At 41.3% G+C, this 16,699-nt stretch overlaps 1 protein-coding gene across 2 annotated transcripts in view; it reads left to right on the forward strand.

The window, feature by feature from the left end:
• Nucleotides 1-16,699, forward strand: part of FRMD3 (FERM domain containing 3) — a 115,182-nt gene that overhangs the window by 67,045 nt on the left and 31,438 nt on the right. For both annotated transcript variants that reach the window (XM_069961789.1, XM_069961791.1), the window contains exons 5-10: nt 6,759-6,856; nt 8,471-8,594; nt 10,518-10,605; nt 15,222-15,310; nt 15,676-15,739; nt 16,537-16,625. In XM_069961789.1, the coding sequence (XP_069817890.1) occupies nt 6,759-6,856; nt 8,471-8,594; nt 10,518-10,605; nt 15,222-15,310; nt 15,676-15,739; nt 16,537-16,625 (552 nt within the window). The remainder of the gene's footprint in view (nt 1-6,758; nt 6,857-8,470; nt 8,595-10,517; nt 10,606-15,221; nt 15,311-15,675; nt 15,740-16,536; nt 16,626-16,699) is intronic.

Below are 16,699 nucleotides of genomic sequence, written 5' to 3' on the forward strand. Positions count from 1 at the left end.
AACCTAAGATCAGCATAAAGTTGATAAAAGATCACTAATATAAAATATTTGCAAAGTCATATACTTTGTTAGTAGGTTATATCCAGAATAAAATTACTGTCTAATCAAGTGGCAAGTTAAAAACCCTGTTTATTTGATACATAAATAAGTTGACCTAACTTTTGGGGTTTTTAAGTTTTTACACACTTCACAACAAAACTGACATGCTATATGTATTCTGTAGCTTATGTGTTCTGTAATTTATGTATTTTTTGTGTTATTTTACAACTTTGAAACATTATGGCTATATTCACACACAGTAAGATAAAAGCAAAACGAGGCAATAAAACAGGTATAAAACTCTTCCTGATTTTAGATCTAATAATAAACACATGTAGAACAATATAATCATAAGTGCAATCATTCAGCATAAACAGAGAAGTCTTGTAAGTCAGTTGGGTTACATTTTGCTATACTATGTACACATTTATGCAATATGAATACAAATATATAAAGTATATAAAGCTTCTGGAGGCAATGTCAGGTCAAGACCTATTATTCAAGAGCTTTATTGATCCATGGCCTCATATCTAAGATCACCATGTGTTTGAGCCTGGTATAAATCACAATTATACTTAGTAAAGTCTGTCTGAGGTTGGTAGCTGCCTGGCAAATACTGCCTGTCTGGATGTATTCTGACACGTCTGCTACTTTTACAAAATATGGGTAAAGACAGCGTACATTGTGGCTACAATGTATCATTTGCTTTCATTGTATTTTATTTATTTTGTTTCCTCTAAATTAATAAGTATGCTAGTAATGCCATATCATATACTCACAGTGAATCAGTAATTACATGTAGCTTCAGAATCAAAGGGAATGTGCATTATAGGTACATGAGAACCCACCAGGCAGGCAGTGAAAGCGGAGCGCCGGTCCTGTGAGAAATTGAATAAATCATGTCTCTTCCCAAGCTCGTATACCTTATCATTAAATTAGAGGCTATTCTGACTATATAGCTACTTCACGTTATTTGGCTAGACAGCATAGTTCACCATTATACCAGTCATATATAAAATCTTTAAAGGGGTTGGCCACTTTATATAAAAATTGTTCAGTGTACAGTATTAGTAAGTGTACTCACTGTATATATTGACAGCAGCTCCCTGTGTACCTCATAGAGCTAAAATCAGATTCCCCTCCTCCAGACTGTGCTGCCCTGCTCTGTGGTGGTTCTGTCCATTAGATGGCCAACATGAAGGAGCATGTGACCATGCCCCGCCCCCCAGTTCCACCTTAGGCATATAAAGCTCAGTGGTGGACACTGGGGGGCAGGGCATGGTCACATGCTCCTTGTGGGTCATCTTATGGACAGACACACCTATTATCTTTGTGCATGTGGCAGGATACTTGACCATTGGTCAGGTAGTGTGGAGACCTTTATTAGCTAGTAAAGACATAGTAGATAAGCCTTCCACTTTGTCAGATTTGTGCCACACTGGTGTAGCTATGGTCAACCACTTTCCAGAGTGTTTGTGAAATCAGCATAAGCTCTACATCCTGTTTGAAAGAATAAATGTTTTCTTCTCATTTTGTGGTCGCAAAAATCAGAATACACCCAAAATAAGCCCTACCTGCAAAAAGTGGGGACTACTATTGAATTAAAGGGGTAGTGCGGCGCTCAGAAATTATTCACAGAATAACACACATTACAAAGTTATACAACTTTGTAATGTATGTTATGTCTGTGAATGGCCCCCTTCCCCGTGTCCCACCCCCCCCACCCGTGTACCTGGAAGTGTGGTGCGCTATACTCACCTGTCACGTGCCGACACCAGTCTTCTATCTTCATTCAGCAACGTCTTCTTCAGGCGGACGGCGAACAGCTCCGACTGTTCCGAATGCCGTCCGCCCTCTGCAGCGTCATCCAATGCTCAGCCGCGATTGGCTGAGCATAACTGTGCTCAGCCAATCGCGGCTGAGCACAGTTGTGACGCGGCGGAGGGGGGACGGGCGGCAGCGACTCGGCCGCCCGTCCGAAGATGACGTTTGGCACAAGATGGTGGACGGCCATCGACACGGTTCAGGTAATGTATAATGCACCACACTTCCGGGTACACGGGTGGGGGTGGTGGGACACGGGGAACGGGGCGATTCACAGACATAACATACATTACAAAGTTGTATAACTTTGTAATGTGTGTTATTCTGTGAATAATTTCTGAGCGCCGCACTACCCCTTTAAGCTGGATGGCCTGCCTAGAGGTAACCTCTATGTGGCTGTACCTCTACCACTAGCTATAAGAATGCATGGGTGTATTATCCTGACATGAGTGTATTTACCCACTTTGCTCTTGTAGTTGGTTTGGAAAGGTAAGTTTCACATGTCCATACCATATTCAGCTACCCATACACTTGTACCTGTGCAGTAAATAAATGAAATGTTTTTACTGGTTCTTAGAAAGTAAAGGACTAAGCACAACAGAAATTGTAATATTAATGACTGACGAGTAATACTGTACAGTATGTATACGAATAGAGAAGGATTTTTATCTGGTCATACTGGGAGACGCTTCAAAAATGAAAATCCCCAAAAAGCAAAGGGAGCTTGTTCTGAGGATGTTTTTGTACGCAAAACGTACAGTAATAGTAAGGAAGTGGCTTTCTCCCCGTCCACCTAATTAAGGAGAATGGGAACAATGGGGGACATTTAGGCAAGATGGCAACGGCAAAGATTAAATAAAGCATGCATCCAAAAATAGTATAGGATATGTAGTATAATATATATTGAAGCGTACAGATATAAAAGGAATACCCAAAAACTAGAATACGGATCTTACCACTTACACAGTTACAGATAATGGGAACCAACGGGAATCCTAGAAAGAAGTAATTCCAACATTTTATATAGCAACCTCTGTCACATAATCAGACTAAGGAAAAGATGACTCTTTTATGCTTTTTTTTTTTTCTTTTGTAGCAAAATCAGTTTCTAAATGCACAGAGTAGAACTTAATGGTGCTATTTGTCTGCCACCTGCTCATCACACTTTTACTTTGTAACATTCATTTCACACTTAAGATCACTGGGGTGCCTGTCAAAATGTTATTTTGTGTTGAGCTGGAAAAACATCCAGTCAAGCATGTTGTTGGATAGATATTTTAGCAAATCTGGCCACTTGTCCTTTTCAGATTGTCACAAATGGGAGCCATTAAATGGGTACGCTTTATTGAGGTTTTAAATTATAGGTCAGATGTTTGTTGTTTTCATATTGTTGAACATTACTCAGCATTATGGTTCTACAAAGTTGTTTTTGAGATACTCGATCATGGTGGGTGCTTCTATCAGCTAGGCATCTTATCACTGCACGTCTCTTGTTAGAGGTATTAATAGATCAGTAAGGTAAAGGTAGCTGGAAACTATATGAAACTACAAGCACCTTGTTTCATTTTATCATGAGCTTAAAGGGGTTATCCAGGTAACAAAAATAATATTCTAAACAATCTCCCTTCCCAATACCCGCTATGTCTAATATACATGTATAACCTATCTTGCACCCTTTCCCTGTTTTTTTTCTCATTCTTATCCGCTCTGGACATCTAAATTCATCTCCTCTGTGTCCACTCTGACAACGCTCAGCTCCCTCTTCCCCCTCCCTTTGTAGATACAGGACATGTGACCTCCTCTCTGGGGGCAGGGTTAGCATTCTATTGACTTGGTAACCCGACATCCAGGAGACATCATCTGCATCATCTCCATGCACCTGTTCACTTGTCAAAGTGCTGCTTCCATAGACTAACATGTGTCCCTGAGCCTAGGTCTCTAATATGAAAAGGTAGAGTTCTATCACAGGAAACCAAACACAGGAAGTCCCAGTCCTTTGCACACTCACGCAAGGAAAGACACCTGTTTCTGATGCAGGTTGTAAATCGACTGAGCGCAATAAACTTTTGAAGAATATATTATCAACTATCCATGCTTACCAGGAGACACTGCTCTTTATTATACAACGATTCAGTCACTATAATGTCACTGTGTGGTTACAGAGGTTTTGGTGCTGTGTTTACAGGAGAGCTGACCATACAATGCGAGCACCCCCAGGATTCTCTGCTACTGAATGTGGACACACAGCAGCTGTACACATGCACAGTGAAGACTTGTCCCACTCTGTGCGTGCTCAAGAATGGACTGAAGTTTGCAGGAAGTGAGCCACCTAGTGGCCATATGTATAACATTGATTTAAACATAGAACACTTAAAAATAATAGAGTATAATACCAAACTGCTTTTGCTAGCACATAAAACCTTTACAGTACAGACATTTTACACATTCTTAGAATGTAAAAAGGTTTTTCTAACAAAAAACAAAGTTTGTTTTCAGGCTTGGGCAGGCTTGAAAATGTTAAGTAAATTTTACCTGCCCCAATCAGCACCAAGTTAAGTTTTTTAAGCTTTAGATTTGCCCCCCAATCAAACACACCTATAATTGATGCCTGTAACATGCATGTGGATACATTAGTTATGCTTTATGACCCATCCATTCTATCATTTTTGTAGTAATTTTTTTCTAGATCAGGATTATTTCCTCAGAGAGAGGTTTAGCAGCAATATCATTTGTGTGCAGCTACTGTATGTGTCTGCAGTACAGCACAGTGTGGCTTAACAATGGTTGTTACTGTGAGCAAGGATGAGATGTTTGGATTAAATTAAATGACAAGATCATGAATTCCCGTAATGTTTCACTGAGGGGCCCCTCTTCCTCAGGGGTGAATGGGGCTATAAAGGACAAACACTAATGAACAGCCCTTGTATAACTTCCCCTCTGTCCGCCCAGATGCTAAATTAGCTGACCTGACTACTCGTTGTAATATGGGCAACATTCCAAACGGGTTTACATTACATTTGATTTTTAAAAGTGGCAAATAAAGTTCTAAGTTTTATTAGGTTGTTTTGAAGTGGGCAAGTCTTTTGCTCAAGGGCAGTTTGTCTGAACAGCTTTTTATGCAAACAATTTCCATGTCTAATTAAATTAGCGCAATATTGTCTGCTTATTATTTTCCTACTAGCCCTCAAAAACAAAAGAATACTATTCTGACCAAATTGTATTTTAGGCCATGTTCACACAACGTAAGTTGTGTATTAATGACGGCCATTGTTGCCGATGTGCAACAACGGCCGTGATTAATACACAGCCTCTGTGCAGTCACTCTGGCCGGTATCGCTAGTGGTGGCGCAAAAAACTGACATGTCAGTGAAAAGCGTCTGCAGAGAACCTGTCAGTTTACGCAATGGAACATGTGGCTCTGGCCGCGCACTCCATTCTTTCCAGCCACAAATTGGGATGTGGGCGCACATGGATGCGACTGCATCCCAATTCATCACAAATGAAGATTATCCGGCTGGTACTGCAGTACTGGCCAGGTTGATTTTCTCTGACACTGGCTGTTCGGAACGTCTAGAACGTCCAATGTCTTACGCCATGTAAATATGGCCATACAGTGAAAACTTAGACAGTGTTTCTCAATTCCAGTCCTCAAGACCTACTAACAGGTTATGTTTTAAGGACTTCCTGAGTATTCCATAGGTGATATAATTATACTTAGTGCATCAGGTTTTATAACAGTTGTTACTCTTTCAGTAAAGTAATATTTTCTCACGTTGCTTCTGATCTTTCCCCCAACTAACCTCTTGAAGTTAGTCGTCCCAAAGCATTTGGCCATTCTGCAACAGATATAAAGGGTTGGTCTTTTCAAAGAAGTGTTGTTTAGTTGTGGTTTCACTGTATATGAGCTGGGTTTTAGTTCATGAGTAAAATGTGAGTTATTTGTCTACATGTAAGGTAGAACCGACAGACTAACACGCTTGTTCTTTGTTAAGAATTGTATGAGAACAATGGAATGGTATGAGAAGCAACAACTAATCACATTTACAGCTCACACCGGATTACAGTCATGCACCCGGCTGTCATATGGAATTCCATCTTGGCAGCAGGGACGTTCCCAACTCTAAATGACAAGTTACCCAGTTGATCATGACTGCTATATTTTATAGCTGAAGTCACAGATCGTGAATGTAGTCTTTTTAGTTGGGACGCAAACCAGAAACTGCTTAGACCTACCCGCCAATTTCAAGTCATTTTGTTGATTTGTGGCAATAAATGTTACATTTGTGTATGAGCATAGCTATCCTGGGCTTCAAAGAGGCGGCTAACACAAATACAGTAGTTGTGATATGGATCAGTATGACCTATATTAGTATACAGTTATATATACACACAGAGACAAAATTGGTGGTACCCTTTTGTCAAAGAAAGACCCCCACAATGGTCACTGAAATAACTTGAAACTGTTAAAAGTAATAATAAACTTTAAAGAGGTTATTCAGCTAAAAAATCTTTTAAGTCAGCAGGTGACAGAAAATCCCAGAGATTTGTAATTTACTTCTATTAAAAAATCTCAAGTCTTTCAGTATTTATCAGCTGCTGTATGTCTTACAGAAAGTGGTTATTCTTTCCAGTCTAGATCTGTGCACTTATAATACACTAGATAGACAATGTGGCCCCGTGTCTTATCCCTAAGTACACGTAGGCTCGGTATGATCACTTGTGTCACATATGGAAATCAAATGGGATAATGGAAAATAGGCTACAATGAAGGATTGTTTATGCATTATTCAGAGGTATGTACTGAGTTATGTGGTTTTATGTGTTTGGTGAACCTCTCTACGTATACTGCTATATAACATGGACATTACAAGTTGTGTTTGTTTTGCTCGTTCCAGGTATCTTTTGTACCTTCAGTTAAAGCGGGACATTTTTCATGGACGCCTGTTGTGCTCATTCGCTGATGCTGCGTTCCTTGGTGCTTGCATTGTCCAAGGTAACTATAGAAATCTTATATTACATGTTCCAGAGGCATAAATGAAAAATACTATAAACTTTCAAAGGACACCCAAAATTGCAGATATACATGTGATTTGAGCACTGATTTCACCCTTTGCAATGGCAAAAATGAATTGGGTGTGGTTTTGCAGCTCAGTTACATTAAAGTGAATAGAGCTGAATTGTATTACTGCTCACAACCTATGATTTTTTTTGCAAGAAAGTAGCTGTGCTTTTTCTAATCTTAGATAGCCACTTTAAATAGAAAATGCTCTAGATTTAAAAACCCATGAGGATTTTTTACTGTGTCCAAATGGGATTTTGAGAGTGCAATTCACTTACATTTCTTTGTAGTTCCATGGAGAAAACCTGCAGCAGACCCTCAGCAGTTTTAGTCACTGTGAACAAACCTTCATGCTAAGGTCTTTCTTTGCTCTAAGGCTTCTTTAACACTAGTGTTTTATTTGCCTCCATTGCTTTTCACCTACACTATCTTATTTCATGCGTCAGTCTCCAGCCTCCATGTCCTGAACTACTCACAACTAGACTAGATGGAGCAGGTGGTCTTTTCCTGCTGACAATCTTCTATGTTTCTAACTAAATATTCACCATACACACAGAAACACTGCTAACACTGCCAGAAACCTGTAATATAGAGGTCAGCCATAGAGGGGTCACTTTGGGTGTGGGGGCACGCCATAGCACACACACAGCCTGCTGCAGCCATAGCACACACACAGCCTGCTGCAGCCATAGCACAAACACACAGCCTGCTGCATCCATAGCACACACACACAGATGCAGCCATAGGACACTGAAGAAAAACACCACACTGAGGACAGAGGTTACTGCTACACTACTTATGTCTTCTCCTACTCCTACTCTATATTACACAGGATATCTTTACATTTCACTGCTGCTCATATACAGTCATCCAGCATCCAGGAAGAGAACAGCACAGATCTCCCCACACACAATGGACTCTTCCAGCTCAGAAACAAACTGCCAAATAGTGACCGACAACCTTTCCTCAACCCCCTTATCTGCCAGTGTCCTATTAGAATGTTGCTCATAATATGTATTGATGAGCAAACCTTATAAAATTCATATCAAAACTCAATACTTAATTGTTCTAGGATTTTTTTCAAAGCTGGAGTCGGAGTCGGTACATTTTTTCCGACTCCAGCCAAAGCTAGCTCTGACTCCGACTCCACGACTCCACAGCCCTGCCTAGAACACCATTCAAACTAGACAGGACAACGTTGCTATAGTTGATATAGCAAACACACAAAAACACAGAAAAATACAAAAGGTCAGACACACTACAGACATGAAAATTGTTAGAAGCAGCCCCCCCCCCCCCACACACTGCTAAAAAAAAATTCCCACAAAAATAATGGTGCTCTTGGTTACTATTTGCAAACAGTGTAAACCACCCCACCAAAATAAGGCAACCTTACTTGGGGGGTGGCTGCTTTTAACTATTTTCATGTCTGTAGTGGGTCTGTATCTTGCCATTGCGGTGAGCTGTTGCACTTTTCTGTGTTTTTGTGTGTTAACACAGGCTACATCTGAGCAGCAATTATAACATTCTGTATTTTTTCCTCCACAGCTGAGATAGGAGATTATGATCCCGATGAACATCCTGACAATTACATTTGTGATTTCAAAATATTTCCCAAACAATCACAGAAGCTGGAGAGAAAAATTGTTGAAGTTCATAAAAGTGAACTCAGGTATCTCTTGACTGCTAAGGACTGTTGTTTAACTGCTACAACACTACTAAGTTACCCTATTGGTCTTTTTTCAGGGATCGCTAGTCCTTAAGGCCCTATTACATGAAGCGATTATCGACCATATTTGGCCAATAACATCTGTTACGGCCTATAATCACTTTGTGTAATAGAAGACAATGGTGAGCCAACATGCATGATCAACGATCACGATAGCAGCAATCTGCTGCCGATGCTCCATGGAATAGCGATCACCCGGCGTGGTATAGCGATCACCCGGGCAACTCTTCACACACACCCGGCTCTTACTCGCTTGCTGCCGACACATGTAATAGCGTGAGCGCGGAACGAGGAGCAAGCGAGCGCTGACCTTACAGGTTGGTGCTCGCTTGTTCCCTCTTGTCGCCCCCTGGGCTTTAGGCTGCATTCACATCTCCGCAGAATTCTGGACTGGACCTTGGAGCTCCCACCATCACGATTAAAGGGGTTATCCAGCACTACAAAAACATGGCCATTTTGGGTGGAGTTTAAAAGTCAGTTCCATTTAAGTAAATGGAGCTGAATTGCAAACCACACCTGAACTGGAGACAAGAGTGGGGCAAAAGTGGCCATGTTTGTGTAGCGCTGGATAACCCCTTTAATTATGATATTGGGAGCTCCTGCACTAGAACAAACATTTAAACAGTTTAAGAGTGCCCATCGTAATTAATCATGATGCTGGGTGCTCTGAGGCCCAACTATTCATCTGGGCGTTATCTGTGGGCCAAGTAGTCACAGTCACTGTGTAATAATTGACATCACTGTATCAGGAATACTTTACCCAGAGGCGTGCTCTTCATTGTGTCATTGCTGTGACCTCTTCATTATGGCGGACATATGCAGTACAGCAGCATCCTGTCTGTGTTGTACTGCCCAGTGAAGATGTCATATTGTTGACATGATGGAAGGCTCGCCTCTGGGTAACTTATTGCTGTCAATGACATCAACAGGGGCGTGATTACAGCACTTATACGGCCGGTGGTTGTGACTACTTGGCCACATGACTACTTGGCCTGCATTTATATACATGAATTTTTCAGAGCAAGCTTTCAGGTTATACCAGGCAGGGATGCTGGCTACATGTATATGTTTAGAAAGTGTTTTGGGTGATACATCACCACATTTGCTTAGCTGTGTACCCATTTTCTGCTGATTGGTTCTGGCCATCACCAGGAATGGGGTAAGTAGTAATGAAGTGTGGTCCGCGGCTCCCCTACCCACCTGACATCTCTGTATGACTCAAGGCCGGCAGGATGGGGAGCATCACTTAGGGACTGCCGCCATGATCAGTTATCCCATTCCCTGCAACTATTAAATCTGTGATTTGTCTGAAACACTTGGTGCCGGGGCAGTGCTCCAAACTGCCTTACCGGACCCAGGATTACATTAATAAGTGCATGGAAACAGCACGGGGATGGCGGTAAGAGACATACCTTTATCCTTAGCGCCCCATGCGCAATAGGGAGCTATCGACAGGTTAGATTTGTCTAACCTGCTGATAGTTCCCCTTTAAGTGTCCAAATCCTCTTACATATGGCAATGTTTTAGTCAGCATTTTGCATCAGTATTTGTAAGCCAAACCAGGAATGGAACCCACACAGAGAGAAAACATAATGGAATTATTTTCACTTATTCTTTGCTTTGAACCCACTCCTGAATTTGGCGTACAAATACTAATGTAAATTACTGATCAAAATAGTACTATTATGTAATATGCAGCACTTCAAGGGGTGGAAATCAGGATACTGTAAATTCTGGATGTCAGTGTGCCGTTTAACTGTTTCCCTTGAAGTCGGAAAAACAAGGAAATTGTGATTTGTGCACATATTTTGCTTAGTGTGGAAAAGAAGTAATGACCCCCCTCTGTCTCCCCTTGTACTGTTTCAGAGGTCAAAGCCCAGCTGTTGCAGAATTTAATTTGCTGTTGAAAGCACATTCCCTGGAAACCTATGGTGTTGACCCTCATCCATGCAAGGTACCACAGCTGTTCCTAGCCAGCTTTCAGAAAGGCTGCTGTCTCACAATAAGCGCTTTACTCATAGAGCCATGTCCTGTGACTAGATAACACTTGCTGGTTTAAAGGGCGGTGAACTATGAGTAGTTGTGTGTAGCTAACATTATACATTATGTGAAATTTGGGTGGAATGTGTATTGGTTGCAAAGTGACTGATGGGAAATTCACCAACTATCGCTTAGAAAAAAATGCACTTATATCTGGCCTCTGGCTGCCATTATGCATGCACTTTTTAAGGCTATGTTCACACTACGTAAATTAATGGCCGTTGTTTTCATCCGGCCGGACGTGTGCGCCTGAAACTACGGCCGTAGTAATACGGCCATACGCTGTAGCCGTGAGACTACGGCCGTTGTATAATTTAGCTTCCTAGCTTGTCTCTGAGCGGGATGAAACAAGTCATTTATTTGGAATACTGCCCCCAGCCCAATAAACCACACAGAATTTTTTTTATTTCAAAATCAAGTTTAATTTTGCAGAAATAAATATTCCATGCGCGGACGCATTGAAATCCACGGCCGTAGTTGGAACATTTCCGGCCGGAAATAAATGACATGTTCATTTTTCACGGAGCCGTGAAAACTACGGCCGTTTTCTGATACGTAGTGTGCATTGTACGACCGTAGTTCGTGTATATTGCAGCCAAGGCATAAACCTCAAAACTACGGCCGTAGTTTTGTGGTTCGGACTACGGCCGTAGTTTTACGTAGTGTGTACATAGCCCCAGGCTGTAATGTTGAATATTTAACTAAAAGGTAAGAGTGCCTCCAGAACTATAGTGGTACCTTGGTTTAAGAGTAACTAGGATTGAGTGCGTTTTGCAAGAAGAGCTCACAGTTTTTCAAAATTGTAACTTGGTGTAAGAGCATTGCTTTGGTTTAAGAGCTCCCTGTACTGGGTGGGAGGGGGAGCGGGGCTCACCCTATACCAGTGCTTCTCAAACTGTGAGGCGGGCCTCACCAGTGAGGCGCCCCCTAGTTGTTGGTGAGGCCCAGCTGAGGATCCAGTTTTCACAAAAGTAACTATAATCTGCACAGTCATTTTGCTGTTTGCAAAAATCTCCATTTTAGCAACATTATTATTTTATTTTGTACTTTCTTTATTACTATATAGAGCTTGGGAGACAGGTGGAAGGTAGCCCTTGCATTATTTTCAGCTTTTAGATGGACTTTCACCACAGATGGTGAGTCCCAGGCACCCTCTTGGTCAGTCTAGTGAGGCCCAGGCACCCTCTTGGTCAGTCTAGTGAGTCCCAGGCACCCTCTTGGTCAGTCTAGTGTGGCCCAGGCACCCTCTTGGTCAGTCTGGTGAGGCCCAGGCACCTTCCTGGTCAGTCTGGTGAAGCCCAGGCATTGCCTTGGTCTGTTGGGTGAGGCTCCAGTAGAAAAAGTTTGAGAAGCACTGCCCTATACCCTGCTCATTCCTTCCTGCAGTCTCTGTCATCTCTTGTGTTTCCCATCCTTTCCATTCTTGCTATAATGTGCCTGCACTTACACTCAGCTATAGACACTGCTGTATAGAAAAGTTTTTTGTCCCTGTCCTCCTACACAGCTCTGTGATTCTCACTTCCTGGTTGGTCCATGCTGAACACACACCCCTTCCCCATTGCTGTCATGTGACCACACAGACCTCTGACAGCAGCCCCACTTCTCTATTCTAGCTTGTTGTACTACGCTACTGCATTATGGGGATCTGCAGTTCCACCCTGTATCTACAAATTGTTGTTGTACAAACTGCTGTTTTTTCAGGTTTATTCGCTTACTATACATTATAGTCCACATGCTGATTGCTATACTGTACAGTATACCTCATATGGTTGTCTTTTCCTATGGACCTGAAGTTTTGAGAGGGAGGGTGCAGGAATTCCCAAGCGTGGGCTAGACGCTGTTTGTCCAACAATTACAGATCAGAGGAGAGTTTTTTCTTCCAGCACTCCAACCAAAAACTGTTAATGATTAAAAGCAGTCCTTCATTTCATCTTGGTTAAAAAAGTTTTACTCCCCAAGGAAAAGCCGAACTTACGCGTTTCACACTCTCAATGCTTAATCATGATTAAGCACTGAGAGTGCGAAACGCATAGGTGCGGTTCTCCCATGGGGAGTAAAACTTTTAACCAAGATGAAATAAAGGACTGCTTTTAATCGTTAACAGTTTTTGGTTGGAGTGCTGGAAGAAAAACCTCTCCTCTGATCAGCCAAGGTTGGGCAAAATGCCGATCGTCTGTTTAAAGCAGCCTTTAAAATGTGTGGTCGATACGAGGGGATGTGAGGCTGATGACCATAAGGGGAAACAAACAGCACAGATATCTGTGCTGTCAGTTTCCATATCAAAAGCAGTCTATACTTACCACGCTTGCTATCCGGCATCTGGCCTCTCCAGTCCTCAGGCCACCCGCTGTATCTTCTGGCCGTTGCCTCCTCTGGAATAACTCTGAAGACAAAGGCACTGCACTTCCAAGTCTATGATGCTTATGAAAGAATTTTATTTACACAAGAATGGTTTGTCACAATCCAACCAGATCAGGAATCAGGATACAAAAATAATGAATGCAGGTAAGTAGTGCTACTGGCAACGTTTCGGTCGTGCTTCCGACCTTCCTCAGGCCAATGTAGCCAAACTATAAAGAAAGAGCACAATAAGTGGATCAACAACAGAGTGTGAACAAGACTATGCAAAAAGGACTAGTGAGAAGATATCCAGAATTATTGTATGCATATGTTCTATAACATCAGCCCTCTAATAGGTATGGGTTGTGATATAACCATAAACATGGATAAATGTTGGAAATCATACATAAGTGAAAAAACCAAAATTGATATGCTAAATGATGGAGAAACTAAAACTAAAACTAAACAACTCTGAAGCATGTCTTAAGACTCTAGCAGTAAAAACGGTGTGCACTTATATACATCATAGTACAATTATAAGTGGGATGATGGAGGGTAAGACCATGCACAAGACATGCATATTTACACATGAATATACACAAAGAACATAAGGCAACTCGGTCCGGAGCAATAAGAGGTAGAGTTGAGAAAAATGCTGTGAATAAGATGTGATATACTACCTGTACGCAAGGAGAGATGAGAATAGATCTGGTGGTGCGGCATACCAGCGTCTGCCCTGTTTAAATAGGTCCCGTGTGCGTCTAGCTGCGGCGACGTAGCGGCGACGCCGGCGCATCGCGTCACGTGATCACGTGACAGCGACGCGTCAGCGTCCCCGCGACGCCGGCGCGCCGCGCCGCGTCACAGCATGACGGAGATCTCTAGTGGATGTGCCAAACAGGTGGGAGGGCGTAGGTGTAGAGGGGCCGGCTGCTACAAATAATGCCGTGACGTAGGTGTCACATGATCGGCTGCATGTCAGGTGACCATATTTGCGTCCTGGTATCCAGAGTTACCAGGGGGAAGGAGGAGGTAGTTATGTTAACAACAAAGGTTAGAGGTATATAGGTAATGAATGTTAATGTATAGATGGAGAAATAAAGCAATGAAATAAAGTAAAAGAACAGATGGGAGCCGGGCCATAGTTACCACATGTGCTTAATCCTTGCTGCATGCCAAAACCTAAAATATAAAAAGAAAGAAAAATACTATGTTACAAGAGAGTATATTCACAAACTGAAACTTCTATCGTACTCTCGATTCAAACCTTTGGGTTCAATCGTCTGGAGTACATGTATCCAGTACGACTCACGTTTTTTCAATAAGGCAATGCGATTACCACCCCTTCTAAGAGGGGGAATGTGTTCAATGATCTGAAATCTTAGTTGTGCTATGGAATGTCCTCGATCCGAAAAATGCTTGGGGATAGGGAGTAGGAGATTACCACATCTAATAGTAGATTTGTGTTTAGAAATGCGGTCCCGGATACGCTGTGTGGTTTCTCCAACGTATCCGAGACCGCATGGGCACTTGATAAGGTACACTACAAAATTTGTGTCGCAGGTAAAAAAACCACGGATGGGAAATTGTTTACCCGTATGGGGATGGGTAAAAGTTTTGCCTTTAGTCACAGAGGAACACTGGGAGCAATGAAGACATGGAAAGGTACCTTCCTGGGGTGGGCCCAGGAAACGTTGTATCGGTCTGCGTTGCAGTGTACCTATATCTGCCCTTACTAGGTGGTCACGTAAGTTCTTTTCTCTCTTGTAACATAAGAGTGGTGGATTCTCAAACTCCTCAACTTGAGGTAAGGCCTGATGTAGAATTGGCCAGTGTTTTTTAATCACATTAGTGACATACAGCCAGCTGCCAGAGAACTGGAGAAGCCAGATGGGGGATCACAAGCAGCACGGTAAGTATACAATGACAGCACAGATATATACATATTTGTGCTGCCAGTTACCAGGGCTTCATAAACAATACAGTGATCATTTGTGCAGCCCGGGTGTTCGATTTCTGGTGCTGTGTAACAGCACTAAGACCAAGCACAGATCTCGCTGATCAGGGCTCATGTGCGGCCCCAGCGGCCAAAAATTGTATTATGTAAAAGGACCCTTAGACCTGATTCTTCAGAATTATTTTATTCTAAATGCTGATGTTCTGTTTTTCTGTATGTTTTGCTTGTCTTAGGATTCAACAGGAACCACAACATTCCTTGGGTATACTGCTGCAGGGTTTGTTGTTTTCCAGGGTAACAAGAGGATACACTTAATAGGATGGTGAGTAGTTTTTAATTTTTTGACCCATGGTAGGGCAGAAATATAGAGATAACAATGCACCCACTGTATGCTTCTCTGTTACAGGCCATAGTGTGTTCATGTATATTCGTAGCAGAGGTCTTACACTTGGATTCATTTTTAAATTTCTGTTATATAATAACATATAATAATAATGACATATAAAGTTAATATAGATATAGCAATGTTTTCTTCAATAGGATTGCCATAGGGATGCATTGAATCCATTTTTGTGTTTTGGATTTGTCATATAAAGTCCAGTGGATAACTACAATGTAAATGAAACGTGTTGTAATGAGAGTCATTTCTGTCATCTGTGGCTCACAGTATCTTCATATGTTTTCTAGGCCGGATATCTGCAAAATGAAATTTGATGGGAAAACATTCCATGTTGTTGTAATGCAAAAAGAGGTATTAGTTATATATTAAATCATCTATCATTTCTTATGATTATTGAATTTTGGTTAGAAATCTCTCCACTCATGATATACTATTAGGTTTGAGTAACTTTTCCAAGTTACCCACATGCTCAACACTAGTAGCCAAGATAGAGGTCATCACTGATCTCCCCATTGAGAGCCAAGCAGTAGTGAACTCCCCCTTGGTCATGTAGACCCTAATTAGTATGTCAGGTGCTAAAGCTAAGAGCACCAACAGCAAAGTCCTGGAAAACTCTATTATTTGCCCTTATTTTTACATTGTGGGAACATAGCTAAAAAGGGCACATGGAATGGGATTGTCTTATTTAGACTGACCCTTTGATTGCAATAATAATAATAATAATAATAATAATAATAATAATAATAATATTTATTTGTATAGCACCAACAGATTCTGCAGCGCTTATTTAAATATATAAATACATTACAGGTTATATTTATATTAAATTATACAATGAATAAATTAAAATATCAAAATACAGAATTAGAGACCTGCTCTGGAGAGTGTACAGACTAGGATGACTGGGGGTGATGAGAGGCAATAAGTGCTTTATTTGTCAATGTTCCAGTCATTGTATATAGAATCTCAAAGTGCCTATAGGTGATTGGGCGAGCCAGTTGCAATGTAAAAGCAAATGTAAACTATGTATACAAAGAATGATTGTTCTGTTATTCCCAACAAAACACAACAGGATCCCTGTGAAATGGATCGATTGTGTTATTGTATAATTATATAACCATTTGTTAACTTTTATTTTATTCCTATAGAAAAAAAGTGTTTTAACCTATCATACCTCAACACCAGCAGCCTGTAAACACTTGTGGAAATGTGGGGTGGAAAATCAGGCCTTCTACAAGTACGTTTTTTTTTTAATTTTTTAAATAAATGCAGAGATATTAAAGTTTCAGAAAAGTCATGTTTTCCATGTGT

Source organism: Dendropsophus ebraccatus, chromosome 3, assembly GCF_027789765.1.
Source record: "Dendropsophus ebraccatus isolate aDenEbr1 chromosome 3, aDenEbr1.pat, whole genome shotgun sequence".
Lineage (NCBI taxonomy): Eukaryota > Metazoa > Chordata > Amphibia > Anura > Hylidae > Dendropsophus > Dendropsophus ebraccatus.